The following is a 23,785-nucleotide window of genomic DNA, read 5'->3' as shown; positions in this document are numbered from 1 at the left end:
TGCGATGACGTTTTCAAAAGTTATTTTTCTTCATTTTAGTAGTTAATATTGTTAAAATGAAAAAGTTAGCCTAAAAACTCTGTTTCAAACAATTTAAGAGGAATTTTTAGAGATAGAATACTTCCAAGGATGTTTGTTGATCATGTTCGTAATTGTTACTTTCCACTTGATCTAAATCGCAGTTCACATAGCGTGTTGTTTTCATTTTGTTGGTGCACTCTGGAGACGGTGTAGGTTTAGTAAATTGTGGTAAATAATTGATTATTGTTGAATGATGTATAAACTGTGTAGTAAAATTCGTACCGTGAACAAAGATAAACCTGAACATTGTATCTATCCTTACAGATTCCTGGCCCGTACAACTGAATCTGAATGATCCCAACACAATAGGATTCATTGTTCGTTGAAATACCAAATCATCAAAATACCAGGTAAGCGGCTATCATACACGACGATGCTCCTTTATGGACACGAGTCTTGGACCATCCGAGTGTACGATGCTCTGGGCTGAAAGATGAACTACGAGCTTGCGGTGCTGTACGCCTGCCGATGACCAAGCCTGGAAGGATACGATTGCTGGGGGATGGTATGAGGATGGCTAGATCTTATGCCCTACCATAATGGTGTTAGCCGAATTGAATCCCCCCCAATTCGCCAAGAGGTACTGGGGAATACATCGAGCTCGGTGGATGGATCAGGTGAAGCAGGACCTATCGAAGATAGGGTGTCTACATGGATGGGAAAGCCTTTCAGACATGGCACGAGCATCTTGAAGAACAATCGTGGACTGGGCCATGTTACGACGACGCGATTTTTTCGTGAGCCGGCCCACGAGAGACAGGGTAAGTAATTCAAATGTATATTTTATTTTGAAATTATTACTTACTTACTTACTTATCTGGCGCTACAGCCGCTTATAAATTATTATTACCTTTTCATTGGGTCCGAGTTTGTGATACCACTCGCGCGTAACGCACGTGTTGTAGCAGGCCGAGACCAACTATGGTTATTGCACCAAATATAAGGATGAGCACTACTATTTATTGATATTTCCACATGTTCTCTAAACCCTTATCTTGGATCTTCATTCTCATGTGCTTACTATAGCTGTCAGATCTTGTACCTTAGCACACTTTTTTCCACGATAATTTTAATTATTTTCTTCAAAATCATACTTATTTCCATTTTTCAACTCAACAACTGATTTCGGGAACAACGGTTTTCACTGGTTTTTAATGAAATAACCACATTACACACAGGGAATGTAAATTTTTCGGAGGATTTTTATATTTATTTCAATATAAAACATTCTATCAACTATTAAATTAAAACGATATTTACAATTGCATGTTTGTGTATGTGTAATGTGTGAACATGATTCCATGCAGAGGCGGTCGTGTTTCCCAGCTAACGTTGGGAACAAACCAAGAGTACAGGGTCAGAAACTCTTTACGGAAAGAACGCTTGTATTGGAACGGATCAATTTAAACTTTCTGAATGTCGTTCTAACGATTGGACCGTATTGTTTTGCTCTGGCTGTGAAGCATAATTCAATCAATAAGCATTAAACCCAGGTTCAAATAATATCATCAAATTTGATCGTTTTTAAGTATGGTGCACCTATATTAGATAACTCGCATTTTTCTGCCGTAAATAAACGATAAACCATATCGTTTGGGTTCGCAATCGCTGTTGAAGTATTGAACCAACATTTCGTTGTGGCGCCATCCAGAGACACATATAAAGCACATAATTATCTCTGAATATATACCAGCACATTCCATCGACCGCATCGCATTGATCTACGTGTGGCACGGACAATCTCTAACGTGCTATATTCCAGACACAGGAATAGGAAATATGTCATCGGTATGTGGGCATACTTTACGGTTTTTATCGCTATTATTATGATTTCACAACTGCTGCTCCAGGCAGCCGATCAGTTCCTGATCGGTCCGCTTTAGCAACAACAACAACAACAAAAATACAGCCCCCATTCCAGGGATTCATCGGCAAATGTGGAATGAAAAACGAGCAAAACAAAACGAAAAAGGCATAAAGATTGCAAATTGCAAACTGTGCAATCGTACCGATCAATACCTTTAATGACAAGTCGTGCACCGGTTCCAGGTTTCGCTCGGCGAGGAATCTGTATTGCAAAATCTCTCGCCCAGGCGATAGATAAATTACGCTTACAGGTCAACGCCGCGGCTCGTATGCCGCCACTCAAATGGATCAATAACATTCAATTTGCGATGATTTATGAGGATTGCATTTTCTCTTTTTTCTGCCAGCTGCCCAAAGACGCGGGCTCATGTGATCGTCAAATGGTGAAAAAGCGGCCCTTAAGCTGTGCCACTTCACACACACGCTTGGTGTGGTAGGAAAGTTTCAACAGAGCGATTAATATAGTGAACACCAACGAATGGGGTTGAGCGTTTTTCACCCGGTTTGGATGATGGTTGGTGGTTGCTGGGTTTGAGCACTATAAACGCAAGTAATTCATAGCGCTTCGACAGAACGAGTATTAAGCCATATTAAATTACAGCCAGGCCAGTGCTTCTACATCGCCCTGTCCCGATCTGTACGTTTGTTGCTAATTCAGGAAGAACGAATTACATTCATAACCAATCGCGTACAGAAAAGATTGAAATTGTTTCTTATACGAATGTTCTGAGGATAAAGCAAAGATAGGAGATGAACAACAAGTTAAAATATCTCAGAAAATCGCGTGCTTTTTGCTGAAAGTTTGATCAGTTTTTTCTTTTTACCACCCATAAGAGTTGTCCACTGGTTCGCATCTTTTCTTCGTCTACATTATAAAAACCACCTTTTATAGGATAAGAAAAGAAGTGTCCGAATGCGAAGGGTTTTGCTAATTTTTGCTTTGCGCAGGAATGTTTTGGGGAGACTCCAGCTCGGAAATGTAAGGGAGTTTTTTTTTTGCTTTTAAGATTCGCCAGTGGATTGGGACGAAGGTCACTCGCTGCGTGACGCGCGTGGTAGCATCCGATCACGAAACGTTTCCGTTGTTGTTGTTGAACTAAATTTAATAAATAAACAACATGAAGGTATAGCGTATAGGTAGCGCACACGTGGCAGTACACGTGGGAAAAGGATTCTGCAATTCTTGCTTCGAGTGCTGCTTCGAGACGTATTGATGACGGTTTAGGCAGTGCATCGTCGTATTTAGAATCAGTCGCTTTTGTCAAGTTTAACTATGTTTTTTTTTTCGTTTAAAAAAGACGACGAGTATGGGATATCAGAACCAATTCTACTACGGCTAGCATTGGACCGTATAGTGAGAATCAATTTTGCACCCGCATCTCGTCTGCTCTAGCCTGATGAGAGGGACTGCTGTATGAATTGTTGGACGATGGACCTTAAGAATGGTTTGAAGAAGTTTATCGTATTTTTTCGTCTAAACCGATCGCATCAACTGCTAGAAATGAAGACAAATGAGGTGAACAGTTTGATGATTGATGATTGATGGTCATAAACGGATGGAAGTTTGCTGATTTGATGATCTTCACGAGGGATGCGTGTAACGGTGTACAAGTTGTATGTGTCTGTCTGTGTGCGTGTGAGTGAGTGAGTGTGTGTGAGGAGCAAGTGAAAACAAACAGTAATAATTTGTACAATTCGTGTCACGGAAGTATCACTATTACGTCGTGCCGGCCACCTGTGGCTGCGGACCCTTCGGCTTAATCATCATGGTCGCCTTCTTGAGCGTGTAGTCCCAGCCTCTCCAGCGGAACCAAACGATGCCTTGCCGGGCGGTCAGATCCTGCGGATCGTGCAGGTACAGTCCGTTCAGTCCTCGTCCGCATGACTTCCACCACCAACCGCCCTGTGGAGTGCAATAAGGAAAAAAAACGTATGTAGAATGGCTGGCCCACGAAGAGACGCGACCCGTGTATAGAATGAGCACGCTTACCTTCAGCATGCTGGCGCAGTTCAGAGAACTTCGATCGTTGTCGCGATTGTAGGTCGAGAAGGGACTGTTGTTCGAACCGTACCATGGATCGTTCAGTGAGTCGCCCGCATTGCCCTCGTAGCCATCGATTTCCAGTTTGTAGTAGTCCTGCTCCGAGTGGATCTTGAAGTGCGAATATTGTGCGTATCTAGTGGAGGAGAAGCGTGCGTGAAGAAGTTATTAGTAATATCTTCCATTCGAAGCACCCGTACGGGTGTTCCCACTTGCCAACCAGCTCACCTCTTATTGCCTTCGAAGTCTTCCAGCTCGACTCGCAGCGAGTAGTCTTCGTTGTTCGTCAGCATGTAGATGTTTTCATTTCCGAGCCAGAATTCCTTTGCCGGATCGCCAAAACCGTTCTTGTAGTCGGCCCAGTCGCGGTTGAAGTTTTCGCGTGGATCGCCATAGTCATCACGTCGTTGGATTACCTGGTGCGAGGAGTAGGAGGAAGCAATGTAAGCGATAGTTCATGTAAAATATCGATATCTGGAAACCATACCGTCCATCCGCCGTCAGCAATTTCCTGCTCGCAGAACACCTTCAGGAACCAGTAGGTCGTTCCACGGATCTGTAGGTAGTAGACGCCCGATTGCCGCATGCCAGCGTTCATTAGATCAACGCAAGAATAACCCTGGAAAAGATAAGCAGCGAAATGCATAGTATTAGTTACAAGTTTGATAGATAAGTATATTTTATCTAGAAATTCTGTCCATCCTCTTATACAATTTGACCAAATCATCTGTTGTGTAATAATCACGCAAAATTGGAGATCCTATTCTTGCTACGGGATCCAGATCGGAATCGACTCATTCGGCCTTGAAGCAGCTGCTCCGTCTCTCCAATACACCATCTCTCCAGCTGTCGGGCATCATGGATAATCAACAATATGATGGAAACACATTTATCAATTCTATATCTATGCTGATCAGACGGTTTCCGGAAAGATTATCGATTGGTTTTACTCCTGTAGCGTAAATTACGTACCAATTACCTATACAGCCCGTGTAAGCGAGCTCGGAATTGGCTGATGTGCACGTTTTACAGCCGTAATTCTTCGCTAATGCCTGTGAACGGTTTGCGAAATCCCAATAGCGTTAGGATTGCACCGCGTGAAGACGATAATGGTGGGCGATTTTGTTCATTTCTCATCCATCAAACGGTCTTCCGCTGGGACGTGTGCAATCGGGAGCGGTCATTGCTTAGTCCGGTCCGAAACGAGCTATGGTCGGATTTTATTGGCCTTGGCCTCTGGGATCGGGGCAAGAAACATGTTGCATGAATGCCGCGATCAATTCATAAACGATAATTACAGATCAAACGATCGACCAAGGCTTTGTTAACGGTGTGATAGTTATGCTTTACGACGCATTAGATTTATTGTTTCGTGCTGGAATTAGCTATGGTTTATACACAAAGCATTCTTGAAACTTCTTAAAATCCCACATTGATTGGTCCATTCCACTGATCCGGTTGTGCGAGTGTGATTAAACATGGTTGCGCGTCAGACCGGCACACTGCACGGTTTAAAACTGGCGCAAAATGTCAAGAGTTCGATCGTAAGCAGAGGAAAGCTCAGAGAGCAGAGCTCTGCCAGCGAAAAATGTGTCTAAAGATCGCTCAACTTCCTACAACCTGCAGCAATATTAACCACAACCAGCTTCGGATTAAAAAAAAACGACAACACTATAAAAACAAACAGTGTGTGTGCGCGCTGGAATGATTCTGCCATAGTGGCCATTTGGTGATAAATGTCTCAAACCATCGAGCGATGGTACGATCGATGTCCATCCTCAGAAGATGGCGACAAACATGGCAATCCGGTAAAATGGTAAGAGTGGCAGAATTCTACACGTTTTGTGCAAAAACCTTTTGGTCTTGCGTGTGTGTGTGTGTGTCTCATCTCGCACTAAAAAGAAAACCTGTTCATAGGTCATCACCAGGTTCTGTGCGAAAGACATTTCCGTCCGAAATGGTTCTCGTTTCGGGGCGAACGATTTAATTATTCTGTTGACCTTTGCGCAGGGTTCTTCCCGCCAGCGCGCGTATCCATTGGGGGAGGATGGTACGATGATTTGGTGTGATGATAGGATTAGCATTTTACTACGAAGCTGTTTGGAGTGGATCCAGGTCTGTAGTTGTTGACCTGTGGACGGATTCTCGTTTGATCGCTTCAAACCGACGACGTAGTCTCATTTAGGCGGGATTAAAAGTCCTTCATTAGCGTACATGAATGGAACGTTTAACGAGGGGACTTTGGACGATTCGGGGGAGAGCGAAATGTTGCTATTAGCAAGTTAATGGCGCTGAACGGCGAACGGCGTTCGGGAGGCGGAATCGCGCAGCACTTGAGCGCCGGATTTGAAGAAGGGCTTCCGCAATCAACACTAAGAGCAACACGGTGCCGTAACATTTGATTGGAGATTGTAATGCACATGTAAGGTTAGCAAAACACACTCCACCAGCATGTGGTCAGATTGTGCAGCATTAGAGCAGTAGGAAAGATCACCTAAAGAAAGGTCAATCTGTAGTGTGATCTGTACCGTGTAAAGCGTTCGTTGTGTGTCGATGAACTATATTATTACCACCCATGCAATAGCGTGCAAGAATGCTGCTGCTGCTCCTTGAAGGAATAATTGTCAGTAGCGAATGAAAATGTGCTCTAATTCAACGTTCGAGCTAATGTTGGCAAATCCTTTGCTCGAGCCACTCACCCTCAAACTGCAGTGAAATACGCAAAATCTGTGTGCACTTTTGCCTAGTTAGCCGTCACTGATAGTATAATCCAATGGGGGCAGAGCTAAATGTCAATCCGATTGACTTCCCACCGCAGTCAATTAGCCGGCAGGGGTTTTTTTGTGCGCTGTGTTGTGTTGGGAAACGATAATCCATTTAGCACCTTCCTGTTGGCCTGTCCGCCGGTCGGTTCCCGTACATTCACTTTCGTCGCAGCTGGCTGCCGACGCCCACGGATGGAAGGAGCTAACTCCAAACTGCCCCAGGTACTGCTACAAAAGCAAAGTAAAAACGGCCCCGTGGCCCTGTGGACAGAGTAAACCGGCACCGTGTGTCCTACCTGCCGTCAGCGGGTGATGAGTGCGGTCAAAAAGGTGCGATACGGTGTGATAACGCGGTTGAAATGTTTATTAGCACCCTTTTTTGTTGTTAGTTTTCATCGTGGGGCCAGATTGGGGTCGATTGAGGAAAGGTTAGAAAACAAAATACGATTCAAAAGAGGCGTTTTCGAAGGAATCTTTTCTACACCTTTGCGGGCTCGCTCCCGTAATTGATCTGACGGGGGCCGTTGTAGTGTTTTTTTCGAACACGCTGGCGAACATCACCAACCGTCCGGGAACAAGGCGCTGTGCTAATTGGGGAAGGCAACGTGTCTGTTTTGGAATTTATATGACACGAAACACGTAGTTAATTGTCGTTGCACAACCCCTGTTAAAGACAGGTAACACCCTAAACTGATGGCGCTGATGTCCCCTGTCCTACGGCTGTGGGTTCTTTGCTGCAGTGACCCTTTTTGGCGTCTTTCTTTTTTGTACAGCTTCATTTCAGACGAAATATATCGATCCTCACTCAGCCTCAGCGGTACGTTCTACAACCGGAAACCGGAAAAAATGGCTCTAGTACCATTGTCCATGACATGCGATCGGGAAGGTTCCGCTCCGCTCCGTGAAAGTGAAAGCACCGAAATGCACAACGGGCGTTACATCAGGAGGCCACAGCACATTCGTTACGGCTCGTTGAGATTAGATTATCCTAGCCCGTGCCGTGGGCAGCAGAGAGGTTAAGTCTTCGCTCTTGGGCCGCACCCTTTGCGCGCGCTTGCGAAAAAATATGTTTGCAAAAATTGAACCAGTCTTGAGCCGTGGCCTCCCCTTTTCAGCAAGCGAAGGTGGCTATGGCCTGTCGCACTGCTCGGTAGCCGCTACCGGATGAGAAACACTCTCCTCGCTGATCGATCTCCATCGCATGGCTCAACAGGATCGGCTATAGGAGGAGGGGGGTGGTTCGAGGGTGGTGCCAATCATTTACCGGCACCACACGCGTGGACACACGTATATGCGCTACTCGTTTCGTTTTGTTTGCTTCCATACGCTTGGAGGGCCTAAACGCGTCGGCCGCGACGTGACCACCTTGCCCAAAACTATTAATTTAATAACGAACACCAATTAATCATCGTTTGTCGCGGTGCGAATGAAGGTAATGCCTTTCAGTGCTGCTACTACTCTTGAGAGGTCTGTACTCATAAAAACACCTATTCTTCTATCATAAGAGAAGGTTTTAAAATTGCTGTTTGGTCCTTTTGAAGCAAAGAAATATTATTCACAAAGTCCAATTCTAAGGGTAGCAATATGCGGCTTAAACATATTTCTTGAAATTCTATTTGGCAAGACACTCTGATTACACCTGGCACATTGGTTTGGTTCATTGCAATCAAACGTCCAACCTACGAAAGTGCCAAGAAAAATAAGAAACCAATCAAAAATGGTTGATCACTTTGGAGTTGGTGCAATAAAATGAGGCCCCGTGCCGTAAGGCCCTAAAACCCACCCGATCGGTATTCTCCTCCGATCGGCCGCCTGGTCTGGTTTGTTCCTCTCCTCTCCGCACAATTCCTCTCCAGGTCGGCAATTCATTTGTGACTTAGTGCCCTGTCAACCGTGGTGCGAATGGGTGCATGCGGTTCTGCCAAAGTGTTATTAAAGCTTTGCTGTCCCTTGAGAAAGGTAATTGCGATCGGCCGGCCGATGAATTGCATTGCCAGGCACAACAGGACCCTGCTAAAGGCTAAATGCACCGTACGAGCATGGGAAAACGTATAAGGCTCTCAATCGCAGATATTAGGTTGCGAACAAGATTGTGTGTGTGTGTTTGATGCGGAATCGTTGTACACACCGCGAACCGTTTCAGTGTGTTGCGTCATTCTTTCCTTTCCGCGCGGTCCGTTATGAGGATTTTTTTTCTTGTGCTGTTTCTCTTGATTTTTCCCCTGCCGCAATGCGTTGGTTCTCAACTGCAACTGCCGCTCCAGACGCAATGGAGACCTCCACATCTGTGTTGCGCGTCACACTGAACCAGCTGGTCAAGAAACTCAATGCGTTCGGTCAATTTATGCAACACCTCGTAAATTAGAGCCGTATCGACCTCTCTGGTGGCGCACACGCAAGTGCGCCACTACGCACGCAAAGCACGTGCGTGGTTTGGAGCAGAAGAAGAGGGACAGGAAAATTCTGCGAAACACATGTCTTTCAGTCGGGGTGCAATCGTTACATCTGGTGCATACTCTAAATAATTCAATTTGTCAATCCACTCCGTTCGGTGTGAAAATGTGGATTTAAATTTCCTCTCCGATTGCTTACCTTGATGTCCTTAAGGAAGATACTGTCGGTGGCGAAGGTACTGTTCAGCACCGAAGGCTTATTCTTGACGCTGGGGAAAATGATGCCACCCTTGCGGGAAACATTCTTGGCAGTGCCGGTCGTCGCTGAGCTGCTGTTCGAGTTGTTCGCATTGCTCTGGGTGGTGCTGCTGGTGCTCGTGCTAGATGCGGTGCTCGTTGAGGTAGAAGAAGACGAGGACGACGATGACGAGGAGGCCGAGGACGAAGACGACGGGTAGGTCGTCGTTGGAAGCGCTTCAGTGAAATCTTCCACAATGTATCTGAGATGAGCAGAAAGGAGGATTTTAATGCATCTGTAGCAAAAAAATGCAATGCTGCCATTTCACCCCTTACCTGTTAGGATCGTACTCCACCAGCCGATCGATGGTCGGATCCATCAGGAGCTCTGCCGGTACGGGCCGCTGGGCCAGGACCGCCACATCATCCTCCTGCTTCTTCAGCCGCTTCTCCACCATATCGAGATTGTTGATGATGAGGTTCGTTTTCGTTTTCAGATCGTGATGGATTTCCCCGATCGCACGCTCCTGGCGCTGGTTTTGCGTCAGCAGTGCGTCCGACTTGGGCACCAGATCATCGACCGAGCTCTTCGTGCCGACGACCACGTCCCACACCTCGTCCATCTTCTCCGACACGGACATGATGGGGCGGATCTGCTTGACCAGGATGTCGATCTTGCTCGACTTCACGTACGGGGGCAGGGTCGAGGTTGCGTTGTAGCTGTTGTAGTTGCTGTTATGATCGACGACCGCGTCGTGCACGTCGTTCAGCAGGTTCAGCGTTTTGCCCAGATTCTCCGACACCACGTTGATGTGGAACTGCAGCTTCTTGTCGATGCCCTCCGTGATGGAGCGCAGCTGGCCGAGCTCCTTGGTGATGTGGCCCATCACCTCCGAGTGCATGGCTTTGGTGATTTCCGCCACGTTCATGCTGACCGTTTTGCGCTCGCTCGCCTCCGCATTGATGTCGTCCACCGACAGGAAGTTGCTATCGATCTGGCTCTTCAGGCCGTTCAGCTTGCTGTCGATGTCGCTTACCTTCTGGTCGAGCGACACCAGCCGGCTGTCGAGCGAGTTGGTCGACTTGGCCATCCGCAGGCTGTTCGGGCGGTCCGGGCCATCGTCCACGATGGTCAGCTTGCTGTCGAGCGTGCGCAGCTTGGAGATGACGGAGTCGGTCTTGAGGATGTTGTCCGCCATCTTGCTGTCGAGTGATTCGACGCGCCGCATCAGATGCTCGACCGCCTTGTCCAGGTTGTCTATCCGCTGCAGCTTGCCCTCAAGCGTCGACACGACGACCTCGAACACATTCAGTAGCTGCTGCTCTCTGTGGGGATGAGAAGCAATGCAAAAAAAAGCAACGTAAATAATGGTCATTTTAAATTATCGATAACGCTCTTCCGTTTTGGCGCGCAATGCTTGTTTTATGTAACCGCCGCTTGGTCATAATTTAAAGTTTTATCTAGTCTACATTGTAGCGGCGCGCGCGATGGGCGCAAAAAAGAAACTTGTCACCCTCGAGTGCCGCTTCGGTTCAATTTCTTTCGCTAAACGTATTTTTCCGCTTTGCTTGCTCTCCATCCAGCACTCCAACGTCCGAGCGGCAGTGAAAAGTGAACGTCTTCGGTTATCTTAATAATTTAATTACTAACGTGCGCCCGATTGCCCGTTTTCTCCGCTTTTTCGCACTTTAATTAACATGATTTATTCGTGTCGTCGTGTCGTGTTTATGTACACCGTTTCCCGTGCCGGTGAAGCATTTTAAGCTTCTTTTTTTAGCAAAATTGAACTCGATAAACGTTTTGCGCTCACGGTACCGTGCAAAGTGGGAAGAAAAATGAAAACAAAAAAAGGAAATATTCATCCATCCTCCAGGATGAAAAGGGTTGTGCGGGTGAACAACGTCTTTCACTTTGTCTGTTGGTATTATGGGAAATTAATCTCACCACTGATACCATTTATCATGCGACACAACAGTGGTGTGGCGGCAAAAGTGCACGTTGCACGCAGCTAGGAAGAAAGTGCCGCCTTGCCAAGCGATTGGTTCGAGCCGATTTTCGATTTTGCATTGATTGTTTTTTGGTTCTGTTCACTCTCCTTCGATGCACAAAGTCCAATTGGAGAAAGGGTTTACTTGTAGGCGAACGTTCGATTCCCTTCGAATCGTACAACCCGACATGCCGGGACTTTGTGGCCAATTAATCAATTAATTTACAAAATTAAACATGCCACCTTAATTGGAAACTGGGATTTTAAACCGATATGCTTACATTCGAAATGTGCAAGACAGGAATCGGATTCTTAACGGTCTTAACGGTAACAGACTTCTTGGTGCAAAAGAAGGAAACATTTACTCACGACGAGCAAACAGTCAAATGAGCGTAGCATAGGTGAAGGAAATTTTGTGCGGCTGTTACTTTGTAGTTGTACTTGCTGGCAGGTGTATATGTAACAAGAAGCACTCAATTGCATTAAATAAAGTCCAATAAAATCAAACTTTTCAAATGAACTCCAATTTAGACGATTGGCCTATGAAGAACGGCAGAATGTGGCAAAACAATCTCAGAGAGCGTGCCTAAAATATTGAAACATTTGAAATAGAATTATAATGGCCTAACTTTTTAAATATTGGCATCATTTTCCTCTTTGTTATTTGAACAATAAATTATTGGTTAGGCGTTTAACGGATGGGTTTATGGAAATTCAGCAGGCCATATGATTTATTTCCGATTAATCCTATCAATCCAACCCGAGATGGGGAGAAAATAATCCATTGCTGGCATGAACTTATTATTTGTGTTCCCTCCAGCACTGCTGGCCGTTTGGGTAGCGTTTTGAACTTCATTTTAAAAGGTCCCAACCAACCCAACACTTCGTCGCATGTCTCGTCTATTTGACATGTGCGGGCCGCTTATTAAGCCGCTCTACTTTGGAGTTAACCGTATCGAGACGCATTTGGCTTAATTTGGCGCAAAATTTCAAGCCGAGCGGCAAGCCGAACAACAAACAGCCTTACGTGGACGAGTGCGGCGGCACAGTTTACCTTTTTGCCCTCAGGACCGGGGACGCAATTGTTCCCGAGAGAAGTCCGGCTCCCTGCCCTCTGAGGGTTCCACCAACAACCGCGTGATGTGGATGGGGAAGTTTTCGTTTTTTCCTCAGAACACCTTGCCGCCAATCGCCCGGGTGGCCAGTAGTTGTCAATTAATGCGAATTTCCATTTACGGACCTAAACATGAGCGAACTTTCGAATTGCGCCTTGCGGGGTCCCGCCACCACCTTCACCGTGTTTGCGTATAAAATGATAAAATTGCGCTCTCTATGCGTTACGTGGACGTCAACTGGTCAGTGTTGATTTTTTCGTAGTGCGTCACACACTATCCAGGAGGGTCGGGCAGAGTTGAAAGATTCGATTAAATCCAATCAACGCATCTCGTGCAGAAGGAAGGCTCCTTGATGTTTGCTACCGTAAGGGACGGACGGGTCACCCGAACCGGCCGGGCGCCCATTGTGAGGGTGCGTCCCATTACACGGCGATCCTTTTTCCATCTTTGGTCGTAAATCACTTTCGGACCAACCGATGGCTTTCGAACGGCGGACGCCTGTGCGCAATTGGAAAATCTTTCTCGCTGTTCTGTTATTTCGTCTCTTACCTTAATGTGTGTATTATACATGTTACCAACCAAAGGGGAAAAGGGTGACAAAATTCGTGAGCAGAAAATTGTACTGTCAAGCAGTTGGCGGCAGTAGCATTGGCAATCGCGCACAAAGCGAACCAAATCGAGTTTAGTGAAGCACCAATTTAGCGGTCCGTTTACCACCCTAGTGAAGGTGGCCTCGTCGTCAGCGGCGCTTGTGTGGTGGTGGCAGTGCTAATAGCAAAATAATTAATTTTTGAATGAAAGCATTTAGCAAAGCATGACGCCACACGGTACGTTTGCTCGTTTGACAACTCGTTTGACGGTTGGTTGTGGCGAAATTTAAATTCACTCGTTGCTAAGACTTTTCACCCTCTCTCTCTCTCTGTCTCTCGATCTCGACCGATGTAATTATGACTATTTATTGCTCGTTTCAGGTGTGAAATTAGGGTGCCCTCTTTGGTCTCAGAACGCGTACGCTGGGTAATGACAGGACTCATTATATTCAAAACATTATTGTGACATTGCGCAGAAACGCCAAAAAGCGCCACATTGAGCGTTTGGCGGCAAAAGTGCTAATCGATGTAAAAAGGGTTCATCAGTGTTTATGGGCCGCAGAAATATGTTGCAAAAACCATCAACGGGCTTCAAATTGGATCGATTGATCGCGTAGTTAGCCACTCAGTACGACCCAGTTCTTGAAAGTGTTCGAGTTTTTTTGGGGATTTGTAGCCAGAAGTTATTGCTTGCCATGATTTCGTGACGATTTGCGCTGGCGACAATAGTGTTTGATTTGAATGATAATAAGTTCATAAATTCCCGGCGGAGGAGAGATCAGGTGTAGAGGAGAGCATGACTTCCATACCGGAGCGGCTGGTCAATAGTCAATGAATTATTTAAATTCGATCGATTGCAAAATGACATGACATGAATAATTCAGTACATTCAAGCTGGCAGCTGCAGACCTGGCCAAGCGCGCGACCTGGAGCGCGGACAAACTGTCCCATGCCGAATGTTTGAAACCCGCTCAGTTCTGCAGCGCTTGTGGTGAGCGAGAACCTGAGCAAAAACTAATGCCGTTTGTTTTGTAGCATTAGATTCCTTGGGGAAAGCAATGTTGTTACACTTCGGGACAGTTTGGTGACGTTCTGGCGCAACACGATGGCCCGTTCGTGCCGAATGTGAATGCAAACAACAAACCAGCTGGGGCTGGATACATAGTTGTTGTTGACGGTGACTTGGCCGATTATGCTTATGCTTCCCTCCCAACAGTGGTCAGCGGAGGAGGAGGAAGAAGCAGAAAAAAGCGCACACACAAATTCCCGCCGGCTGAACTGGGTTACTCTAGATTTAGCGCGTGCAACAAAACGGGGCAGCAGCAGCAGCAGCAGCAGCATCAGCACCGAGCAAGCAGGCGCGGTTTGGTTTAATAAAAATGTAACCTGTAGCAAGCAAGCACGGGCAGGCAGCAGGGGCAAGAGATGGCCGAAGCGATCGCAACGCAACGATCAACACGATCGCCAGAGTAAGCAACTTGTTTGACTTCTTCGTTTGTCAACTGCTGAAACCCTTCGCCTGGCCGGGGTTGGAGAGGTCCGGCAGAAGCAGAGCACGCAAGCCGCGGGTGTGCCGCGGTGGTGGTTGGTGGCTTGCCGAACGTGTTGCGTAAGGCGGAATAGAAAGCTAGCCAGCTAGGAGGAGCACAAGCAATCGTAGCTACTTTTTTTTTTGGTTGCTGCTGCTGTTGTTTCAGCACTCGCTGCACCGGTCACGAGAAGGAATCTTCGGCCATATGCTAGGGGCACGCGTTTGAAGACAGACATCGGTGGAATGTGCAGAAACACGCGGGCTGGCGGGATTTCGGATTCGGCAAGGTTGGATTAGCAAAAGAAGGAGTTTAGAAAATTCGTGACGCGTTGATTCGGTTCATTTGTTCCTCGTGTTCCCCCAATCAAGCGTTTAATAGACCTTAGCCAATTTTTGGAACAGAGCCGAACGCATGCGTGCTGGGCGTTCGTTCAAGCGCAGCCTCCGCCAGTACAGAAGAAAGACTTTAACAAAAAAAAAGGCACCACAGAAAGGTGGGCCCAGAGGGCATGGATAAATATATTGTTTCCACCGAGGGCCCGTAACTGCATTTAAACCGGGTCGTCAGTAGGCCTCAGCCTCCATCGGATTCGATCGGGGTGGACGACGGATACCCCGCCAAACACGCAGCCGTGTCCTTCACACGCGGGCAGCGATTGCAAATAGGTATTGTGCACACTGGTTTTGCGGTCTGCCGCGTACTTCCGTTCCAACTGGCAGCCAAGCCTGCATTGCAGTAGCGATTGGAGCCCGACAAACCCCATACCACACCTGAGAGCGTATCACACAAGGCGCACGAGGGACGCGTAAAGCTCAATTAACCCAATTATCCCACGCACGCGTGACTTGCTGTGGCAGTTGGACGGCTAAGCAGCCCCACAACCCGCCACACTTCGATCGCAAGATTTCAATTCACACCCCGGATCCAGAGAGAGAGCCCCGGTCGGTGGTGACCGACACACAGCCACGCCGGATAACCACGCGTCCCTTGTGGTGTACAGGGCATGGTTTGCCGCCTGCGGGGCTGCCGCTAAAATCACCGATTCTCAACACTTATTTAGCAGGGTTTTGCGGCTTTTCTGGTGCGGCATGAAATTCACAGCCCACAGCCAGCCACCATCGCCACCGCCACCCGCCCGTCCGGTGCAACGCTCAACAACTCTTCGCTGTTCAAGTGATTGGTTTGCGTAACACAAGCACACAGGTTTGTGAGTTCAAATTTTGCGCACTATCGGTCGGGCTGGGACTACCGAGAGAGGGCTTAAAGGGGTGGGGTAACAGAGGATTGAAGCATGTCAGCATTCCAACACCCCCATGAACCGAACAAAAAAAAAAAAGACCGTTTTCACCGATCCCCGGGTGCGTGAGCGCACCTTTCTGGTGGCTCAAAAGGGCTCAAAAACTAAGGCCCTGTGTTGTGGAGCGGTACGGGTACGGTGGGAACCCTGTAATCACTTAATTAATACGACCGTGCACCCATGCCGCACCGTGGCCAGTGCTGTGAACTCTTGACTCGCGCACCCCCCCCCCCCCCCCCCAGCCGCCGTTTGCCCCTGCATTTTGCATGCGTTATTATTATTTTGTTATTTTTCGCGCACCGCCGTGTCCTCCCAAGCGCATTTGTTCCCACAGCAATAGCGGCGGACATAATTGCACTCGGGGGCACTCCGTTTGGCGATAGTGCACCGGAGAGGGGGGACGGGAAATCGGGCCCGCCAAGAAGCATGCAAACAAAATAATAAGCATCATGGTGTGGTAGCTTCGGTGTCAGTCAAAACGGCAGCAATATCGTTTAACACCACGCCGAGGTCAGGATCGTTTTGCCACCGTAGCTCCGGCTTTTGCTAAATTGTTTTGCACACTTCTTCGTTTGCATTTGCTTCGGCTGGCTCTTGTGGCTCATGCATGCATGCTTCAGCTGCTGCACGGAAAGGGAAGAAAGGTAAATCGTCCCTCGCCGTCATTCACGATCCTCTAACGAGCATAACGATCGTGTGTAGTGGGAATGTATTTTTTTCATTATCATTAAATATGTGCAATGTGTAATTTTAGTGAGTTGGAGGAAAATGAACGTTTTATATGCTAGCTAGGAGACACTGTGACGATGTTTGGAAATAGTAGTGATAGTTGAAAAATTTTACTGACAATCTGGCACCATTTAAACTGTACCAATAGGCTCACTCGGCGGATCATGAAAGGCGGTGGATCATGAAACAATGTAAGCCACATCCTCCCTTTGGGACGTCTCCCGTGGTGTGTTGCGTTAAACCGCAAAAAAGTGCCGCCCAAGCAACGCTGCCACAAAAGGTGTGAGATTGGTTCGATAGGCCCGGGAGAAACAAACAAACGCGGCCCACCGTGGTGGGAAGCCACACCGGTGACAGTGTTGCCACTTGCGGTCATTACTGAACCAATGATCGTTGACTCTGATTGACAGCTGAATCTCTCCCGAGAGCACGAACGCACGCTTGTTGTCGCTGGTCGCGTGTTCCGGCCCGCAAGACGGCAATTCGAAGCCGATATCCGCTCACGGTGTGTCACGGCTGGCAGTAGGCCCGAAAGGCGCGTAATGGTGAGGCGGCGGCAATCTCATTGAGAAAATTAACAATACGTGGCGTGGTGGCCGTTTTCCAATTTTTGAAATGCCCATTCAAAATAGCAACAAAGCGACGGTTGCTGCTTTGCGGCGGTCGCAAAATCACCCTCGCCCGTGTGACAGCGAAGAAGTGAGAATTGGATCGGACCGACAGCGCTGGAGAGGTCGTGTGTGATCAATCAAAGATCAATTGTTCGCAAATATGGACGCAAAGTGTCCTACGCCCTCTCTCAATACAGGGGCCGCAGCAACCGGAGCGAAGTTACCTTCCATTGAGTCGATCAATCACAGAACCTGGTGGTGGTATGGCCCAAGTTTGTGGAAGCGTTAGGTAGATAATATTGGCCACCGCTTTTGCTGTGCCATTTCGGATGGGGGGGCCAATCGTGAGGTGGCGGAGCAAATCGAACTAGGACACCATCGGGCAAGCTACGGCCCGGTAAAGGTTAGCCGCGATTGTCCAAACAAACAAACCGTACGAACGAGATCCCACTTAGAACTAAGTAGATTGTTCCTGGCCTCGGCACGGCTTGGCTTGGCAGGCGGGCCTTTTTATTATCCGCGCTGGGTGCTGTTTTTCCCAGAGGTAACTGACATATTTCGAAGGCGCCCTCTAATTGACGCCTTCCATCTGGGCGGTGGAAGCTGCTTGCCGTTCTTGTGCCATGTTCCATTCACCATTGTCGCTGTTCGGTACTGACGATTACTGACGAGCCCTTTACGGAGGGCACAAGATCATTTCACTCCTCCAGGGAGCTACCGTTAGGGAAGGGACTCTAGTTTTTTTTTTCTCTAGATACGTACGGTCCGTGACTGTGTGTTCGCTCGACTGTGGACGCTAACGTATGGCCGGCGCATACTAATGAGCGGGCAGAACACTGTTATACCATTCATCGATGCGGACCTGTGCGGCCTTAGACGAATTATCTTACAAAGTGTTTGATTTTTTTCACTCTTTAACCTAGATTCGTTTTGCAAGAGCTGATCGTATATGGAGGATCACGCTACTGGCTTTTATGATTCCTCTTTCCACTGAGGCAAAAGATGATTTAGTACGTGGTGGTTGTTTTTGTTTTTTTCATATTTAAACAATATAAACGCGTTTCCCATGTATTGAATAATTGAGCACCATGCGACAGATACGTGTGGGGTAATGTTTTATTAATGAGTTTGCAGATAGATCATGGCTGGACATAGACTCTCAATATGTTCCAGGTATAAAGCGTCACATTCTATTAGGATTGTTTTACTCAACAAACTCGACTCTCCCGTTACGATCGACAGTAGATCATCTCATATAGGTTTGAAACCAATTTAATGATGTTGTGTATGTGTGTGTGTGTGTGCCTCCCGGATGAAGCACCACCGCCCATGCTGAGCTAATGGACGATGGCGCTAGAGCATTTTGCATAATTTGCTGCTTTCTAGTCGAACTTTGTGCTGCGAAGACGTGGGAGTGTGGGACGTGATATCGTTTGTTCACACCTTCCGAGTACGGACCAAAGCGGCCGGTACTGTGCGAAAATATGCGAATGGTTTTGTAAAGTGACTGGTAAGAGGTACACTTTAATGTTATATTTCACATATTTCAAGCTTGATACGTGTTTATTTTTAATGAGTGTTTTATTAGATGTACGATCAGGCTCAATGGAGTTGATAATATTTTCAAAGCAGCAATTTTCTTAAGAGTTTACGAATAATTCAATGACGTTATTGTAGTAAAACGAATTCTGACGTCCTTTGCTTACAAATAAGCTACTGAAAGATGCACAAATCTACACTAAAAAGCAAGATCTAGGCGTGAGCATAGATTGTTCCTCCTAACTTGTGATAGTGCTGCCCACTTTATGATATCTACCCTCTTTCACAACCTCACTAATTAATGCCGCCACAAACCTCCACACTCTGAATGCAGTCAGACTAACGCTCATTAATCAGGATAAACATTTTTCCATCGATTATGGCTATTAGTTGTATCCACAAACCGGCCAACATCAGACATCGCCGTCGGATGCATTGCTGCGCGACGGCGGCGGCGGTGCAATTCGATGAGTCAATTATCACCCAGGTCGCTTAGAGCGGTATGAAATGGTTCCGAGATTACTACACCGTTTAAATTGGATAAATTTTTGCCCCATTCCGTAGGGTGGTGGTTCCAGCTGTTCAACGACGCTACACACTACAGACACGCTGCCTGGAGAGGCGAGGTACGCCAGGAACGCCCTTAGTTCTGTGGGACTAGCGGCAACAATTTGTCGGCTTAAATAAACCACCAGAGACGGTCCAATTAGTTGATCATTTTTCAACCGGACACCGATAGCCCTGCGCACACTTTATTGGGGGAGCCTCAAAAACGGGATCGAAGGGCGCAAGGAGGAAAGAAAGCTGCCACCGGCGATAGTGCGATGATTGAACGGGCCCATTTTGACGGCTGGAGCCCTTTTTGAACGCTAACCTGCCATCGAGTGGCGGTTTCTTTTATGCTTAAATCACGGACCATCTGTGTAGGGAATGGTTACGTTTCGAAAGTGGTTTGAGGCAACAACATGATAGAAGTGTGATGTGAAGTTTGGACCGGAGATTTGTTTGAATGATCAATTTTTGCTTTGCAACGAAAAACTATTTGTGTGCCATATGTGATTGGTTTTCAGTTTGTAAAAATCGTCCAAATCGTTTTTAGCTGTAAAATTATGTTCAGAAGCCCTAACACAGCGAGAATTATGCAAGGAAGGGAAAGGATCCCGGGTTTGCGTGCGTCTTACGTTCGCTCATACGTAACCTTACTCCACGAATGTCACTTTGGTGGCGGCATTTAAGTGCTGAAATTTGCAACAAACTGACACTGCGCGAACAAAAGGTGAGTTCCACCACGTACGGCCAGTGCGTCCGCATAACGCAGAGCAGGTTGACGAAACAGATCGTCCCCTATTTGCTGTCCCCCGCTACGGCACCATGGCAGATGAGCGTAATCAATTTGATGCGGCCATCCCCGGTACATGGTTATGGCCCTGAAAACCTGACCACCGTCGCACCGAGATCATCCGCATCAGGCGGCCCATCTTGGCGTAGGGTCACACAAATTAGCAACATTTCTAACCCCCCGTGAAATCCATCAAGCATCCATCCAGCAAGGCATTCCCCAAATACGGCCCCAAAGTGTTCGTAAAACGCGTCAACAGCTTTAAGAGTTGCTGCAAAAACCATACTCACAAAAAGGAGGATAAAAAAAACTACTAAAATCATCCTACTCAAAGGCACTGTATAGTTTAAAGCGGGGACAGATAATCGTATCGAAGAATCACATGCAGGCACGTCGCAGGAAACGGGAACGGCACATGTCCAGCACACACACACAAACGCACGCACATAGATGGCGAAGAAGCGGCCGTCTTCGCTAATTAGTGTGGGCCCGAAAAATGTATAAAATATCGAAAGACAATTTCCATTCTCCGGTTGAGCAATGAAAGTGAATGTTGCTGTTAACACGCACGACGGGGCTTTCTTAGCGGTCGTGTTTCGTCCTGAGCATCTTGAAAACTTGGCAGGTTTGGCGGTCTGACATCGAGGAAGCGATTGATGGATTGATGTGTAGGTTTGGTAGTGATCGCAGCACTGCTCAAGGTTTAAGTGTGCAAAATATTTTTTTTGGCAAGCCGAACTGTTCTCTCTTGTAATTATGATGCTTTCCTGATGTAAACGTCGCCTTCGTGACCTTAGTCATTCATCAATGTGGTGTGAAATTATGCAATTTTAGGTGTTCTTTGAACTTTCAATTGCAGTTTGTTTCCAAACTGCTGACCAGGACTAGGACTTAATCCGAAAGCTTGAATGTGGTTGGCATTTTTCCTAACATTCTTTACTATGAGCCTGTTATCTGTTTTAAAATACCACAGCTCTGACATTCCACAACTTAATTTTCAGACTGTCCCGGCCCGGTGACATATCGAATGCATGTATCCCGGTGCGGATCAGACACTAAAGCGCGATCTGTCATCGTTGTCATTAATTCCTGGCTAATGCGCGTCTCACATACCGAGGCCGTGTTATACCAACCAAATCCGAAACGGTATGATTAAGACGCAATCCCTCCCCCAAATGTGCGGTATGATTGAGTAAGAAGCTTGACCTGTCAACGAGTCCACACCATTGATCCGATGTGGAACAAACAAACGCTCGACTTCAGCGCCCTACAAGAGCAATGTTTTTAGGCGTAGCGTGAACCGAATCGAATAAATACACACGCACGACAGCGTACACTGGCCGCGTTGACTAATTGCCTCATTTTCGTATACCCAAAACTGCCGTAAATTGTCCAAATTCGCCTCCGCATGTCTGTGCGACTTCTTGGAAAGTGTGGCCCCCGTCCGGCTCTTGCGAGAGCGGCTCTGTCAATGTTTGCTGATACAATCGCTCCGGTCGCAAGTGTCCGTGTGCAAGATCCATATCTTGCCCAACGGCCCAATAGCATGCCTGAACATAGGGGAGACCCGGTCCTCAAGTGCCAATAGCGGGACGGCTTAGTTTTTGTTTCACTATGGCGTTTCAATTATTTCGTAGCCAAATCGGACAGTTTGGAGATGCCCAGGTTCACTTCTCCGGGTCTTATCGACGCTCGCACACACCAAGATGTTGTCGTTGGGGTGGAACATTTCTCAATCACGTCGGGCACACGTTGTGCACGCCAGTGGTGGTCAGTGGTCGCTCCTAATTTTTGGTGACCTCTGAATGAAGGTTTTGAGGAGAAAGAGCAATGATGGATTGCTGTGCAAACAATGGATTATTTTTGGCGTAGAAAGAAAAATAAAATGAAAGGTTAATTCCCACCCCGTTTGCGAAGGCTCGTCGTTGGTGTCGTAGGATGTGCGCTAGATGACTACAGGCAAAGTTGAATTCATTACGAGAATTATCTCGAGATGTTTTGTTTGTCCTTTATGTGTCCTAAGTTCAAGCTAATGATGACCACTTGTTCGAAAGACTAGGACATCGCGAAGTCCACTTGAAGCTCCACAGAATAATAATAGTCTAAAATATTCCTAGTATTTTCTTAAAAGTGACATATGTATATGTAAAAGATCTAGCCTTGTTTTCATTATAATTAGCTATTGAAATAATACCTTACGTGTGTTTTTGTTTTCTTTTAGCTGGGTTTATTATAGAAGGATCGAATCAGCTCTGAACCAAAAGCTCTCGTAAGCCCAATCATGCCTAGACAAATGCGATTTCGACCAAATATTTATGAGCATGTCTAATATATAGGCTAACTGGTTGACCAGGTGTACGTCATACGTCATGCTTGCGTCGATTCTTCTATCGCTCGACGTGTCCACAAGCACAATTGAGATGTCAAACTGGATGGTGACTCAAATTTATCAAAAAAAGAGAACCACTCGTTCTTAGACATGCATGCATGCATGCTCACCGTTAGCGTAAGGACGGCACAGTTTTTTTGTGTCCCAGCTTTGATTGAACGATTTTTGGAATGGAATTAGAGCACCCTGCTAGGGTCAGAGCGTCTAGGCGACCATCTAGCAAATCGTACCGGGCAGATTATAGATAGCAATGGGTGGCGAATGCATTCGATTGAGGCCGAGCAGCGTCACAGTGTGGACACACACTGCCACATAAGCACCAGGTGTGAAGGGAGTTGCGTTAGTCATTGTGAAAATGATTTATGTGTCGTATTTTTTCTCATGGTTCTTGATTACGTTGGACTCTAGAATCTCTGCTATAAGATGTTGCACACATGCACACGATTCAAAACGAGATCGAGATCGAACGAATGGTTTTTCAAATTGATATCAGCACCTTTTGCATTAGTCTGGTCATACAACAATGTTGTTTTGACTGTGGCTCAGTCAGTTTCGTCACCAAGTCATGCGGTGACATGGCTTGGACATTCTGTTGAGGTTCATTCCTTGCAATCGAAGGCATTAACATCTTGAATGTCATTATAAGCGTATAAGGATTTTGCCGTTGATGTGCAGCCTAAAAGGTGTGTTCTTTGTAGCCGAGATTGTGCAACACAACAGTAGAGCACAACTGATGTTATTATAGTTGAAGCTCAATTAACAAGAAGCCATAAAAAAGCAATCGAGGACCTCCTCCAAAAACCGTGAAAATAGCTCTTTTTCACGAGTGAATACATACACACCTATATCAAATTACTTTCTTTCATGGCGTTTTGTACGAGCGGCATGTGTTCGATTTGTGATCGGATATGTTGTCACGGAAGTTCAACAACCTTTTTGGCGATGGTGTGTTTATGGCACGAATCTTTGGGAACTTCCTTCGGGGCGCAGAGTTTATGAATATTCATTCAATAAACACAGATCCCCCCCTCCACCAAGAGGATTATGATACATTGGACACAGTTGCCAAGCCGTAGACGTATTTCATTTCCTGTATGAAGTATATCCGTGTTAGGTACTCGATGGATACAAAATATGTTCAGAGTATGTGTGTCTGTCGTTAAATGAATTAAATTTGTTTTATTTACAACGCACAGCTTAACACGCTGATTGAACTTGATCAATTATCTAATCACCATACATTGCACACCTGGTCAGGTTTGCTCATCGAGGG

At 46.6% G+C, this 23,785-nt stretch overlaps 1 protein-coding gene and 1 long non-coding RNA gene across 5 annotated transcripts in view; one reads left to right on the top strand and one right to left on the bottom strand.

The window, feature by feature from the left end:
- The first annotated feature begins 186 nt into the window (after positions 1–186).
- LOC121596469 lies at positions 187–13,918 on the top strand. Its single transcript, XR_006005285.1, has 3 exons — positions 187–249; positions 346–842; positions 13,458–13,918. It is a non-coding gene; the product is annotated as an uncharacterized LOC121596469 (long non-coding RNA).
- LOC121596468 (fibrinogen alpha chain) overlaps positions 1,293–23,785 on the bottom strand; it is an 83,717-nt gene continuing 61,224 nt past the window's right edge. For all 4 annotated transcript variants that reach the window (XM_041921453.1, XM_041921452.1, XM_041921451.1 and 1 more), the window contains exons 3-8: positions 9,720–10,709; positions 9,346–9,646; positions 4,476–4,607; positions 4,217–4,404; positions 3,938–4,124; positions 1,293–3,850 (exon numbers count right to left, since the gene is read on the bottom strand). In XM_041921453.1, the coding sequence (XP_041777387.1) occupies positions 3,665–3,850; positions 3,938–4,124; positions 4,217–4,404; positions 4,476–4,607; positions 9,346–9,646; positions 9,720–10,709 (1,984 nt within the window). In that variant the 3' untranslated portion in view covers positions 1,293–3,664. The remainder of the gene's footprint in view (positions 3,851–3,937; positions 4,125–4,216; positions 4,405–4,475; positions 4,608–9,345; positions 9,647–9,719; positions 10,710–23,785) is intronic.

This window comes from Anopheles merus, chromosome 3R, assembly GCF_017562075.2.
Source record: "Anopheles merus strain MAF chromosome 3R, AmerM5.1, whole genome shotgun sequence".
Lineage (NCBI taxonomy): Eukaryota > Metazoa > Arthropoda > Insecta > Diptera > Culicidae > Anopheles > Anopheles merus.
Note: the sequence above shows the minus strand (reverse complement) of the source record. Positions and strands in the feature narration are given on the sequence as shown.